Source organism: Camellia sinensis, chromosome 10, assembly GCF_055761805.1.
Source record: "Camellia sinensis isolate YWXY chromosome 10, ASM5576180v1, whole genome shotgun sequence".
In the NCBI taxonomy this organism is placed as follows: Eukaryota; Viridiplantae; Streptophyta; class Magnoliopsida; order Ericales; family Theaceae; genus Camellia; species Camellia sinensis.
In genome coordinates, this window is record NC_138970.1 from 118445145 (window position 1) to 118460543 (window position 15399).

General features: G+C 37.5%; 1 protein-coding gene across 6 annotated transcripts in view; it reads right to left on the reverse strand.

Moving 5' to 3' along the window:
• LOC114268316 (endoribonuclease) overlaps positions 1–15399 on the reverse strand; it is a 59793-nt gene that overhangs the window by 6697 nt on the left and 37697 nt on the right. For 4 of the 6 annotated variants that reach the window (XM_082892114.1, XM_082892113.1, XM_082892118.1 and 1 more), the window contains 6 exons: positions 8348–8430; positions 8201–8273; positions 5460–5796; positions 4769–5100; positions 1003–1340; positions 327–681 (listed from right to left, as the gene is read on the reverse strand). In XM_082892114.1, the coding sequence (XP_082748240.1) occupies positions 327–681; positions 1003–1340; positions 4769–5100; positions 5460–5796; positions 8201–8273; positions 8348–8430 (1518 nt within the window). The remainder of the gene's footprint in view (positions 1–326; positions 682–1002; positions 1341–4768; positions 5101–5459; positions 5797–8200; positions 8274–8347; positions 8431–15399) is intronic. The other 2 variants (XM_082892115.1, XM_082892116.1) reach the window with 1 other exon arrangement.

The window sequence follows — 15399 nt, forward strand, 5'->3', positions numbered from 1 at the left end:
TTGTAGACTCAAAACACAAACGCTAGAATTTATTAGCAGATGCAAAGACTTGGATTGATGAAGCCTTCTTACATTATCAAAAAAAAAAATATTAGAACTTGGTTCTACTCAAACTATAGGCAAACTACGAAACTTTTGAAAACAGGAAAGAGTGATAATGTGATTAGCCCTAGCATGAAAAAGAAACCCTAGTGGAGTAGCATTGGCGTCTTACCTATAAACTATGTAAAACATAAATGTAATCTTGAAACAAATACCGAACAGAAGTCCAGTTTATCATGAGTTAACTTAAAATGAAGGTCGCTCCTAGATAGAAAGAAACTAACCGTTACATCATTCCAAGAGAAGTGGTTCTCTGAAAGGAATCCATCAATAAGAAAAATGCAAAACCTTGCTAATCTGTCCATTTGTCTCTCTGTGCGGTAAATTGGACAAACTTCCTGATTTTCACCTGCACACTCAGAACAGATTTTCGCAGCAAGTTCATCCGTAATAGATAGGACGGCTGCACATATTTTTCCATGAATAATACATTTCTGGAAGCAAGAATCATGCCAGTCTTCATGACCAAAACCCCAATAACTTTGTGCTGTTTCAATAGATAGATCTTGGGTAACAAAATCAGTCTCGGTTTCAGTATCATCCGCTGCATAAAGCACAGGCTTTACTTCTACAGAAGCTCTACAATACCACAACAGAGAGAATATATATTAAGCCACAAATTAAAAATAAAAAGAAAAAAAAAAAAAAAAAAAGAAGGTGCACAAAATAAAAGTAACGAAGGAGTACATTTTTTCTGGATTTTTTTTTTTTTTTTTTTTTTAAATTTTTTTGTCATGTATACTGGTATTGAGCAGATGACATGTATCTTACGTTCACCATAAAGATGAAAACACAAAGGCATAAATAAAGGTGCACAAAATAGAAATAAAGCGGAGAAAGGTTTCATTCTGATGGCTGACATATAGTAGCAGTACACCCTAAACAAGTTGGACTGGTTACCTCTTTGGCAAATCAGGCACAAGGACATATAAAACAATAGAATCAATCACTTCAGTCTTGTTTTCACCACATAAATTTAGTAACTTCATTTGTTTCAGGAATGTGTCCAGCTTGTCCTGAATAGTGATTCTGTCTGAAGAAGGAATATATGCCGAACAGTAAATGGTGAAGAGAATGGCAGAGGTAGATATTGAACAGTGAAAGCATTTTGCCACAGCTTCACTGTTTTGTAGTGCTAGTTCAAGCTCAGCAGTAGGACCTCCACTACAGAGCAACATTGTTGGAGGGTCAAGCCCCAACTGCCCAGCCATGTGAAGTACCTCCCGGTGCAAAGTTGCCTGGAAGGAAACAAAATGAGAAATAGTGGGATCACTGAATATGAATGATTAACAATTTAAATAATATGAAAACCACGTGCATACACAAATATAAGGTATAAGTAACTTTAAAGTGTTCAACACTAACACATAGGTTCATATCAAAATTTCATCTGACAACATGGAGCAGCTGCAGCACTCTTTTTAAAATTGTTATAAACATGACCAGCCCTCGTAATCCTCAAATCTGACAAGTTTCAGCAAGAAAAACCCTCCTTTTGAAAGAAGAATACATTCATGCTTATTTATCTCACCTAATTTTGGAAGGAGTTACTAGACAAATCCTTGAGCTCTTTGACCTATATATGTTTATTTTTATTCCAATTAAACAACTAATGTACAAATCAACTTATTTTCCAAACTACGGTAAAGCGCATTTTCAAATCACGTTTTCATGAAAAACACACTTTTAAGCTCTTATGCCTTAATGATATAATAAATGACTGAATGAAATAACACTAAAAAAAGGCATTTAAGCATGTTTTCTAACTGTGCTTTTAGATAGTTTAAGCATTAATTATAAGTATGTTTATGATACACACTTTTAGAATAGAAGAGTGTTTATTAACGGCCGTGAGAGATGGCTGTTGTGCTCCAGACCAGCAAGGAGAATACCATGTTGTGAAGGAAAACAACCCTAGTCCTGCTAAAAAAGACAGGTACATTGAGCTTAGATGCTTCAGAATCCTTGAGCAAACACAAAAATGAATCTAGATTATTTTGAACCCAAGGAGGATGACCAAATCAAGGTAACTCAGTTCTTGTATTCAGGAAGATGACTAGAACTATTGCCTGGTAGGCTACTTTTGATAAGAAGATGTCCTTTGCTGTCAATTCTATAGCACAAAAGCTGCTGAGGAAGGGTGGTCCGACGGATGTCATGGCATTGTAAACTGGTTTTTTGTTGAGAGAGTCTGAAAAAAATCCTGATATGAGTTAAGTTCTTTAACTTCCCTTTTGACTACAGGAATGCACAAGGACTGAAGGCAAGTTTGGGAACTAGCTAAAATAGCTTAAAAGCTAAAAAGTCACTACCAAAAAATCAACTCTTCCCTCTACTTTTCTGCACGGTTTTTCATGAAAAGTCAAAAAGCTAACTAAAATAGCTAGTTCCAAAAACAACTCTGAGTTATACCGCAAGTATTATTGGCAAGCCTTTATAACGCCCTGACTGAGACGAAGAACAGGATTAGCTTTGCGAGAATTTGAATCAAAACTGATGTGGCCAATGAGCTCGTGGACAAGTTTGACCTGGATATGGGAGATGGGCATATGCAGAGATTAGAGCAGAGTACCAGTGGGTGCTCACCAGGTGTTTGACATGTGGTGTGATTGGGCATGATTGTGTTAAGACACCCAAACAGAAATGGAGGCCTTGCTCAGAAGCCTTGAGAAAGTGAAGCCTCTGGGGGGAAAAAAAGGAACACGAAGAGCAACAAATGGCACAAGGGAAATCATCAGACCAGGTGGCAGACAGCTACCAAATGGAGAGCATGATGCTGCAGACCTAGGGCAGGATCAACCTGTCTATACAATATAGGTAATGTCATCTACTGTTTGGGAATCTCAGGTGGCTTTGGAATCAATTAATGGTTTTGAGGGCCTAAAGGCAGAGGACTCAAACATTGAAACTCCCAGACTCCTCGACAAACTGCGTTTAAGGGGGTTGGTAGGGGAGGGTCTTTCTCTAGCAACCAAGGCAAGGAGTAGGAAGAAGATGAAGGCATCTGGCTCTAACGGGAAATCTCAGGGTGAACCCAGATATGGTATATATCTTGCCATTCTTTTTGTTAATGATTTTTTAAGTGCTAGAATGCAAGGGCTTAAATTGCCCTATACCCCAGAAGGAATGGAGCACATTCACAAATTTAATGTTTCTTTCTTTGGCCTCATGGACACCAGAGTCTGCAGTGTAAATAAAGATATGGTTTTCAATTCAATAAATAGAAACTGGGGCATGATTTCATTACAGTTGGTCTACTGTGAGTAGGATATGGGCGGTCTGGGACCAAAATGTGAGCTGCATTAGTATGAATAACCAAGTTATCTATTGTCATGTTTTTGACAAAGGGATATTACAGTGTAGTGTTTCTGTTATCTATGGAGATAATGCCCCTAAAAATAGATTGAGGCTGTGGAGGGATATTGAATTTCCGGCTGCACTCTTCCACCAAACTCCATGACTTCTGTGTGGGGATTTTAATCCTATAACATATATGCATGAAAGGAATGGCAGGTCTGTTAAATGGCCTAGGTTCATGGATGACTGCAATGATTGCTTTTTGAGGGCTGATCCTGATGATCTCAATTACTGTGGTATGCAATTCACTTGGACAAATGGCAAGGTGTTTTGGAAAATTGACAGAGCTCTTGTTAATGAGACTCCCCATGGCTGAGGCAAAATTCCTCCTGCCAGGTATCTCTGACCATAGATGTACTGTACAGATCATTTGAGTGATGCCCAAAAACAAATGCTGAGCAGAAACCTCTGAAAATATTCAAAATTTGTAATATGTCTCTAAGAGAGTTACGCTCCGTATGTTTCCACGTAAAATGTTTTCCTCAAAAATATTCTATGCATTTTCCATTGTTTGGTCAAACAAAAAGGAAGTAAAACATTTTTTAAGAAATATATTTTCCATCGTAGTCCTAAAAATGATTTACCAATGAAAATCCCGAAAGTTAATTTTGAGGAAGCTCTCAGCAAGCTCAACTCTTTGACCCTTTTAGTAGATTTTACCTTTTCAACCTCAAGCTAACAAACTTTTTAAAATGGTATAATGGAGACTAGAAGAATTTTGTTTTGTCAACCAAACGCCAAAAAAATAATATAAATATATATATACATATATATTTTTTCTTTGTGCAAAATTAGTTTACATGAAAAATATTTTTTGGTGTAAAATATTTTACGTCAAATCAAATGGAGCCTTAAGTGGGGTTAGCCGGATGGTGAAGGCTTTGGGCATGTGAGTGCTCCCTCCAATATCTCAAGTTCGAAACCTCCTAGGTGCAAACAACTTCTTGAGACCAATCCATATGGGGCTTTGCCCCTGGCTTTAAATGGGCACCCTGCTAGTAGACGGTGGGATTGGTCTCCCGGATTAGTTGGTCCATTGGGCCGGATACTGAATTATCAAAAAAAAAAAAAATGGACCCATAATTGAAAACATTAATGAAGGAATCTTTATTAAAAAATAAAAATAAAAAAAGCACTTCAGATATGCTAGAATTCACACAAACAAAAATGAAAGCAATGGAACAAGATGGAGCTGGACGAGGAATAACGTGATAGCCCACAAGTTGCAGAAATACAATGTTGATGCATTGTTCCATTGTGGGGAGACAAAATCGAATTAATTAGAAGTAAAAGCTAGAAAAATAAATACCTGGCTATACGGTCCGATGCAACTAGGAGCCCAGCAGGAGATACTTTGTACATGCAAAACTCTTTTGCTTTGATCATTTGCCACCAGGACTTCAATATATGCCCTCCCTAAACCAACTTGCAATAGGGGAAGTTCAATTGTACTGCGGGATGGAACCCCAAACTGGCACTTCTCCTGTGTAATAAATCTCACATATGTTTCATTTGCCACTGCAAACTCACTCATATCAGCTATATATAAATGAATATAGATAACGTTCTCCCAAGAGAATCTATATTCTGAAAGTTGTAATTCAATCTTCATTAGAACAACCCTCAAATCCTCTTGCAAATCTGGCAATAAAACAAAAAACTAAATTACCTGATTTTTTTTAATAAAAAAAATACAAACCAAAGACCAATAGAGAGGAGAACCAGAGCTGGCACAAAAGCGAAATACAGAGACAAATTTGTAATTCAATCTACATTAGAATAATCCTCAAATCCTCCCGCAAATTTCCAAATCAAACAAAAGTAAAATACTAGAAATTTAAAAAAGAAAAAAAAATAACAATCCAAAGGCCAATAGATAAAAGAACTAGCAGAGGCAGAAAAGGTAAAAGGGGAATGAATACATAGACAAGACAAATAAATAAAATAAAATAAATTTCAATCTTGAATGGAGTAAATCCATTAAATCATTGAGCTTCTACCTGATGAAGTTTTGCATGCATCTTGCAACCAGCAAGATATGGAAAATATATTATCCTTTTTTGTTTTTGAAATGTGAAGTTTGTGCTCAGTAACTTTAGCCAAGTCATCAACAGATTGGCACTCCACCTCACATCTTTGTAGGCAGTCCCCCAGCACTTCGCATACTGCATCCATCTTCTCAAGAAATATGCCATTGCTTCCACCACTATCACATAAAGATTCAGTCCCCAGCTTACTTTCCAAATGGAATGCCATGGTATGAAGGATCCCAACAGGAGCGATAGAATCTGAGGAGTGCAATACAATGTTGAATTCATCTAGCACAATTTGAGCATTCTGGGAGAAGAAAAAACGTAAGGTAATATGGTAGAAAGAGTGGGATGAAATGAAGATCATAAGCTTGTGAAAAACTAGAGGGTGGCCCAAAGTTCTAAAAGATCATAATACAGCATGCATGGGCTTCATAGGAAAGACAACTTTTTTTCTGACACAAAAAATCACAGAGATAGAGCAATAGATATGTATCTATATAACAAAATAAGACAGTTTTTGAAAAAAAAAAATGTCCAACTTGTCACTGTGAGTGGTTATGATTAACTCAATATAATGGTTGAAAATGTCCTAGCTGGCATAGAGATATAATTGGATTCATGGGTTGAGATCAGCCCAACTCAAAATCCTCCAGCTGCAATTATTTGACGATTAGTTTGAACTTGAAAAGAAAAGTGAGATTTTGAAATTTTGCTTAGATTATCCTGCCAAAATCCTTTCTCTGACATGGCTGATTTCAAATTTGAAACTTTTTTGTACATACGCTTTCTTTTTCAATCTTTGTTTCTCTTCTCTTTCAATCACATACTCTCTCATTCTCTCTTTACTTGTCTCTCTCCATCCTAGATCCATTACTCTCCCTCCTCCCCCTTCGTCATCTCCGGCACAAAAACTCTTTTTCTTCTTCTTCTTCTTCAAAGCTTCATCGGCCACCCACTTTGGTGAAACCGTCAATATAACAATCTTGACAATATCTACAACCAAACCTTAACCCTCACATCATTGTCGGCCTCGGTTACCTCTTTTCCAAGTATATAATTTCTGTACAAAAATTGTATATGCAATAATGTGTCAAATTAAACACTCATACTACCAAATATTTCGTACAAGTTTCACATAAAAATATATATATATATATATTATACGTAAATTATTTATCATGTTATGTCTGGGTACCTAGTGGTGTCACTTTGGTTTATACTGCTTTTCCTCCTTTCTTTTTTAAGACTTATACTGCTTTTCAATTGGGCTTATTTGAGGTTGTGTATTTTTAAAATGATGGGGCCCATGTCATGCATATTGTTGTATAAACATGGTGTATTTTCCTTGATGTTGTAATGCATTGAGAATGCTATTTGGTGTGGTGCTGCATATGGCTCCTCAATAATGCTATAGACCAAGAATTTAATTACAGAAAAATACCAAGAAAAGAAATTTGTGGTTCACATTCATTTTAGGTGAATTTTACAATACAACTACTGAATCTGGACAACAAATTTCTTTTTCTGGTAATTTTGTGTTTGAATTCTTGATCTGTAGCATTCTTGGACTCTTGACTAGTGCCTGATGGACCGAGCATTTCAATTTTGAATAGTAAACTCAGTATTTCATTGTTGGCTGTTCAATTTTTAATTGAATAGAGTTATATAAATTTTGTTACCAATAAATTTTTACTAATAGTATTGAATAGTGGCACACCAAATTTTCTTTGCGCTTAGATACAGATTTTTAAAATTTTTAATTAAAATTGTTTGGAGTCAAATTGAATTATTAGTGGCTTCAATGGTTGTACATCCAGCTAACAGATTGGCAACATCTTTTTAAATAGTTATTATAGTAGGGGTAGCAACATTTGTGTCACTATACGAAAACTAATAAGACAAGCTTTATTGTTTACGGTTAATGCCTTATTTTCTATTGGATTTCTTGAAATTGTGAGTTCTTCCCTAAATTGTTTATATTTGCTACTTGTTTTTGTAAATTAATATGATTATAGTAGATATGTATATACTGATGTGGTGATGCTAGAACTCTTAGTGGTAATTCCTGGGTGAAGAATTGAAACTTTATTACGCATTATTCTGCATCCCACAAGTGGTGCATCTTTCTGTGGTGTAATCAAATTGACTATGAAATGCATCTTCTACATCTTACAAGTTTTTTTTCTTTTTTTCTTTTGTTAAACAAATGATTAATGTTGCCTTTAACCATCATGTTTGTCTTTATAGGACAGTTAAGCCCTTTGTCTCTCACACAAATTGGTTTCATATATATTTTACTCTTTTTTTACTTTTTTTTTCTTTTTTTTAATTTTTTTTTTTTTTTTGCTTAAGGTCCAATGTATGGTATTTGTGTTTATTCTTTGGAAATCAGGAAATCCTTTTAAAGTTCACCCAACGCATTTTTAGCCAAAAGTTGTACCCACTAAAATTTCAATGTAATGTGCCATGTTTTGAAGCATGTCAATGTGGCAAGTGCCTTTAGGCATGGGTCATAGCTAGTATCTCAACAAAGTGAAGACTTCACAAAATATAATATATTATTACCTAGAATCAAACAAATTGAAGCATGCAGTTAACTCATGGAATGCAGCAATTGTTGAAAACAAAAAGAAAAGAAGAAAAAGAAAAGAAAAGCCACATATGACAGGAGGAAACTTGTCCATTTAAATGAAGAAAGGTACACGTACTTTAAAGAGGGGACAATTAAGCGTTAATGTTTCATATTCTCCACCTTCGCCACATACATTTATTCCGTACAATCTGCCAAAAGAGCAAAAAGATGAAGAATAGACTTCCAAATACTAAAAGACATTCCTTTTACCAGCCATACATACTCTTGTAACTTGTGCAAGAAGGACTCCAAGTGCGCTATTTCTTTGCCCAAGTGTTTTCTAGGGTCCAACCCAATGGCCGCAACCTATGGCAATTGAAAAGGCATCTTCACACATCATAATCCATTAGCTATTAAATACAGAAATAAAAAACAGTGCAGCAGTGGAAACTGTGTGATTGTGCACGACAGCATGAAAACATGGCACACACACACATCCTACATTATATATCAATGGCAACTTCTAGATTAAATGGAGTTGAAAGAAAGAAAGAACCAAAATTAGACTGGCCTCACAGCAAACATGGAAATATAGTACGTTTTTTGTTGAAATACATCATGCCCTCGAACGCACCACTTAGATGCATATATCTAATTGTAAGAAATAATGTATAGAGAAAGAGAGAGAATAAATTGTATGTATTATTATTGATTGATCTATTGATTGATATTACAATGATTCATGATTCCTATATATAGAAGAGGGTGAGTGTGTAGTAGGTAAGGAGTAGGTGAAGTGGAGGTGGTAGTGGTGTAGTGGGTTAGGTTTAGTGGAGTAGGTGAGGTGGTAGAGAAATAATGTATAGAGAAAGAGAGAGAATAAATTGTATGTATTATTATTGATTGATCTATTGATTGATATTACAATGATTCATGATTCCTATATATAGAAGAGGGTGAGTGTGTAGTAGGTAAGGAGTAGGTGAAGTGGAGGTGGTAGTGGTGTAGTGGGTTAGGTTTAGTGGAGTAGGTGAGGTGGTAGTGGTGTAGTGGGTTAGGTTTAGTGGAGTAGGTGAGGTGGTAGTGGTGTAGTGGGTTAGGTTTAGTGGAGTAGGTTTAAGTGGGTGAAGTAGGTGGAGAGTAGGTGGATTTTAACAGCCCCCCGCAAACTCAAGGGGGATAGGAACTAACCAACTTGAGTTTGGAGAGAGTAACAGAACAAGAAAATACATAAAAATAAAAGAGGATAAGAGACACTGTATGGTCGTGTCAGACCATTGGTGAAGACACTGGATGGTGGTGTCATAACGTTGTAGAGGACACTGTATGGGGGTGTCATAACCATGTAGAGGACACTGTATGGTGGTGTCATAACGGTGTAGAGGACACTGGATGGCGGTGTCAGACCGATGTAGAAGACAGTTTATGGGGTCATGTCGGACCGTTGTAGCAGACAATGTTGTGACAGTTGTGGTGACAGTTTACGGAGTCTTGCTGGACCCTTGTAGAAACTAACCGGAATCAATGTCGGGACAGTTTACAGAGTCTTGTCGGACCCTTGTAGAAGCTAACCGGAATCAATGTCGGGACAGTTTACAGAGTCTTGTCGGACCCATGTAGAAACTAACCGGAATCAATGTCGGGACAGTTTACAGAGTCTTGTCGGACCCTTGTAGAAACTAACCGGAATCAATGTCGGGACAGTTTACAGAGTCTTGTCGGACCCTTATAGAAACTAACCGGAATCAATGTCGGGACAGTTTACAGAGTCTTGTCGGACCCCTAAAAAGTCGCACCCTCAAAAGGTGTGCCCAATCTATCAAAAGGTGTGCCATCAAAAGGCGTGCCCAATCCATAAAAAGGCGTGCCATCAAAAGGCGTGCCCAATCCATAAAAAGGCGTGCCATCAAAAGTTGCGCCCTCAAAAGGCGCGCCCACTTCATCAAAAGTCGTGCCCGACAGAAAGCGTCGAGCCATCAAAAGGTGAGCCGGAGACGCGACGAGGCACGTGAGCGACAGAGCGGCGTGTCGGCCGCGTCGTCAGTGTCAATATAAACCAATGCGAAGTCTGAGGCTTGGAAGCATAACAAACCAGTTGAAACCTCTTCGTTCTCTGTAACATTCTGTAACCAATCCTTCTCTGAAACACTCAGCAACATGGCCTCTTCTTCCCGTCCAGCTACCCAAAACATGGCCTCCTCGTCCCGTGGTCTGCTCACGCTCTTTCCAGAACTGAACGAGCCCACAAGAGAAGTAACTGGTGCGGTGGCCAGTGAACCTCAACCAAACACCTCTGTGTTTGCTCCGTTGAACTTTCCGATGCGGTCGGTGGAGCAAAAAATGGCAGTGCAAACGGACATTGAAGCCAATCAGTATACTTTGAAGTCCTGTGTGGAGACGATGACGGCAGTCACAAACTTGTCGCACCGGCTGCAGAGCAGGACAAATGAGGTGCAACAGTTAAACTCCCAGCTGGCTCTGCTCCAACGCATGTATAAGGATGCGCGAGCAGAGATAAGTGTGCTGAAAGCAGAAAATAAGGAGCTGAAGCGGAAGGCCACCGTGATGTTCCGATTTGGAGGGCTGCCATATGCTGCAGTGGAGGAGCAGGGAGTAGTGATCATGCCCAGTGGAGTGGGAAACACGGAGGCAACACCGGCAAGGGCCGCCCAGGACGGAGGCAAGAAGAAAAGACCGGCGGAATAGGCGAGAAGAAAAATCCCACTGTTCCGATTTGTGTTGGTTGTGTTTTGTGTTTTTTTATTTTTATTTTTATTTATTTATTTTTTTTTTTTTATGGTGTAAAATGCTGATCGGGGTTGATCCCCGGCATGAAGAAATGACAAGTTTGTAAAATGTTGTTTTTTTTTTTTTTTTTTTTTTTTTTTTTTTTTTTTTTGAGAGTGTTTTGTTGAAAAAATAAAAATAAAATGAAAGAAAATAAGGGAGAAAGAAAATAGATAAAAAATATTTATAGATGGATTATATGAAAAACATCAGTGCGATTGTTTCAAAATAAAGTGGGGTATTTAAAAAAGAGGAAAAGTGACTTGGAAAAAATAAATAAAAATAAGTGATTTTTGAAATCAAATGGAGGAGAGAGAGGGACAAACCCATGTGATAAAGTGGAGAGAGAGTCGGTGAGTGGGGTGCAAAAGGTGAAGGAGAAATGATGGATTGAAAATGGTTTGTGTCAAAAGTGGACACTGTTAGTGGGGAACATGAGTGCATTGATTATTTGATATAATAATAATAATAATAAAAATAAAAAGTTAGAACAGTTGGAGAGAATGAGTGGAGTATGGTAAGGGTTTCATCCAAAGCCAAAATTTCTGCAGCGAATCACTTCGCAAATCCTAGCATGAGCTTTTTCTCTTTCCAGGCTTATTCATGAATTTCCTGGTGATTTCAAGAGCCTCTGGTGGCATTGTGGCAGAGAACACCCCAACCTGGATTTTGGGTGGCAGCAACTGAGAACCTATCATAGATCTGATTTTTAAAAACCTCGTGACAGCATTTCATCAGCTTCATCCAAGACAAACATTTTGATGTAAACAGGGCGAAGTGATTGTCTCCGCAACATGTCAAACACACGACCAGGAGTACCAAGAACAACATGAACCCCACTGGAGAGAATGCGCTGATCTTCGCGCACACTAGTCCCTCCAACACAAGCATGAACCTTCACACTTTGCTGGGCAAGTTCAAGAGTGGGTGGAAGAACCAAAGCTTGGCACTCAACCAAGCTATAATCTAGCTGCTGCAGAATTCCAGAGCAGAATGTTGCAGTGTTTCCAGTTCCAGACTGTCTCGTCATATGAGGTGAAGAATTCTTCTCCATCAGCCTCACACATGACTACAGTTGCACAAATCTTTGTTGATTTTATCAGCGGAATAGGTTGAGGCCCGGCGGGCGGCTAAGGTGAGGTTGCCGCCCGCCGGGGAAGCGAAAATACTAGGTTTTAAACCAGCTCTGATACCATGTAAGAAATAATGTATAGAGAAAGAGAGAGAATAAATTGTATGTATTATTATTGATTGATCTATTGATTGATATTACAATGATTCATGATTCCTATATATAGAAGAGGGTGAGTGTGTAGTAGGTAAGGAGTAGGTGAAGTGGAGGTGGTAGTGGTGTAGTGGGTTAGGTTTAGTGGAGTAGGTGAGGTGGTAGTGGTGTAGTGGGTTAGGTTTAGTGGAGTAGGTGAGGTGGTAGTGGTGTAGTGGGTTAGGTTTAGTGGAGTAGGTTTAAGTGGGTGAAGTAGGTGGAGAGTAGGTGGATTTTAACACTAATAATATAAATCATCTTAATTATTGTCCACACATTTCCTTACACATTATGAACACATATTTACCAACTATGAAGCTTCTTTGGTGTTAGAAAGCCAGGACTGCATGGGACTTTTATTTTCAAGAATAAACCCTTTCAACAACAAATCTTCATCTTGCCTCTTAAGTTCAGCATATTCTGCCAGATTGATACAACATGTCGGCAATTGAGAACCAGGAACTAGGTGGTGTAGAACCTTAATACCACTCTATGATTTCTAAAAATTCTCCCAATCAATAATTATTTAATCAAAGCTATTTACAACCATTACATGAAGCAATATATATAAAGGCATGAGCACTATCTAGTTAGAAAATCTAGGAAACGAAGGAATTGGAAACTACTACTAAGAAATAAAATCCCATTAAATCATAATTCGTAATCATATTAACATTCATATTTTCTTAATTTATGGTCATCCAATGCCTTTTCGATCCCTATTGTACTCTATGAGATGAAGCTTGTGCTAGTGAAATAGTTCTTCATCTATGATGATATAAGAAAGGCGAAACACTTTCTCAACAAGATGATACTAAAAAGCTCCATATAGGAAAACGGTTGCTTGGCTCTCAATAGCACCAAAAAAATAGCATCCACAACACAATTAATATGATGCAAACATGCAAGTTGGTGGTTGTAGACAAAAATTTCAAAAAATGAAGTGCTTCAACACATTTCGAAGTTTATGTTACAATATCCATTGTTTAGTTTTTGGACTAAACAGTGTTCATTATTTGAATAGTAGGTTCCTATTTCCAATGTAGCGATCCCAGTTTTGCCACTTCGCTGAGTATGTCGGGGTCGAGTTGCCCGGTCAGCTCGCGAGGGTCCAGGGGGCAGCGCCCCTTGGCGGTCCAAGGGTAGCGCCCCTTAGCAGGTCTTAGGGCAGCGCCCTAGCGGGGTTGAGGGGCAGCGCCCCCAAAACAAAAATGCAAAATGCATTCGAAGTTGCTTGTCCGCTCGAGCTAGAGAGCAAGACGCACGTGCAGATTTCAGGGCAGAGCACAGCTTGCACACTACTAAAAAGGCAGGTGCGGGAGTGAGGTGCGATGGGTTGGTAAGATCCGAAATTTTTTCCCTTTTATTCTCTCTTTGGGCTGAAGTTGAATCACTTTTGTATATCTCTCTCTCTCTAAAAACATTTCCTCTCCCTTCTCTCTACATTTCCTACCAAAAACCTCACAAGATCTTTGATTTCTTCAAATCCTTTGGGATTTGGACCTAAGTTCTTCATCAAAGTTGGTTAGCTCCTCGAGGGCTTCGTTGTGTGCGGTGAAGATAGAGTTTGGACACCATTGATTTTGGGGGTTTCATCTCATTTCTTCTTCAAAACTTGAGGTAGGGATTTTCTTAGAGTTATATATATATTTTTGCAAGATTTAGATGATTTTCGAAATCATCATTCGATAGTTTTGAAAATTGATTGTTAATTCAAGAAGTTGAGCGATTTTGAAAGTGGTGTCTGTCTCTTATTCTTTTAAAATGGTCTTATGGGTTTTGATCTTCGTCGATTGAAGAAAATATGATTTTAGAAAGTTTTTTTTTTAAAAGATTTGAGTTATATAGTTTTGGTGAGAAAACCTAGAATTTGGAGGTTTTTTTTAAAGAGACTGAAAATCCATGAATGATATTGTTATATTTATTTTGTGTGTCAAAATAAATGGATGTTTGAAAAATTTCTTATTTATACTTATATAAATGATGAATTTCAGGGAATATGAGAATTATTGTTCAAAACGTTGAAATAGTCTTAAAATGACTAATTGTTGAGGATACTTGAGAAGAAGGAATTGTGTTATTCCTTGAATGATGAATTGGAATAAAAGTATTTATATTCATCTTGTGTTGTTAGCATATCAATTCATTTGATTACATTAAACTTTGAAAGTTGATTTGAAAACTTGCATTGAGAAAAGAATGTTGAGAAACAAGTTTTCATGAATTGGTTTTGGGGTAAATACGGTGATAAGTCTTGATAGGTGGTGTAGATGAAATTGAATAGGTGCCAAGCCTTCCAGTTAATACTGGTAAAAATGACAGATTATACGTGTCGAGCCTTCTAGTCAATGCTGGTAGAAATGACAAATTGGTAGTACTTGTATAGTCTACTTGCAGACACCAACCTAGGGATTACCAAAGTCGTATTTACCGCCCTTGAAATAAATTGTTAAGATTTGAACAATTGAAATTGCATGATATCATTGAGCATGATGGTTTTCAAAAGATGAAAATGTGATTTACTTCAAAAAGGGCATAGCATGGCATGTGCATTTCATCTCTTGAGACTTGTATAAAATGTATATACTTTGTTAAGAATTTCCTACTGGGCTTTATGCTCACTCTACGAGATTTTTGTGCAGAGAAAGATGTGGTGATCCCACCCAACTAGGGGCGTGGAAGTATGTGTGTTAAGAGTACAATGCTCTCATTTTGCTGTGACTCTGTGTGTAAGCCAAGGGTTGTGTTTGTGTGGGTTTGAATAACCGTTTTGTGTAATCAGACTCAAGCCTTGGAAACTTGTAAACCCCTTGGGGGTATTTATTTGTTTATTTACTTGTTGTTGGATTAATGTATTGTTGCATGAAGAACTATTGTATCATGTAATGTAAGTTTGGAGATTTAGGGGTTGTTTGGAGTGTCCTAAATAAGTGCACTTTTTGTCTTTTTGGACTAAAAAATTGAGGTTGAAAATATAGATGTTTGGGTTAACTTCTTGACTTTTTATGGAAAAATGTGTAATAAAAAATTGTAAAAATTGATTTGTAGGGAAAAATTCGAATTGGGAGTTGTGCAACCGTAATTGTTGACTTTTGGTGAATAGTGTTAACTTTTTAACTTTTTAAGTAACTTTTTGTCTTTTTATCTTTTTTGAAAGATCCCAAACTTGCCCTTATATTTGGTTTTCCTTGAAAGAGCCAAGATTGTTGTATTATCATTTGGGCTAGAAATTTGGGGCGTTACACTTGAGTTCTCCCGCTTTCTCTTATTCTTCCTTGTGCAGA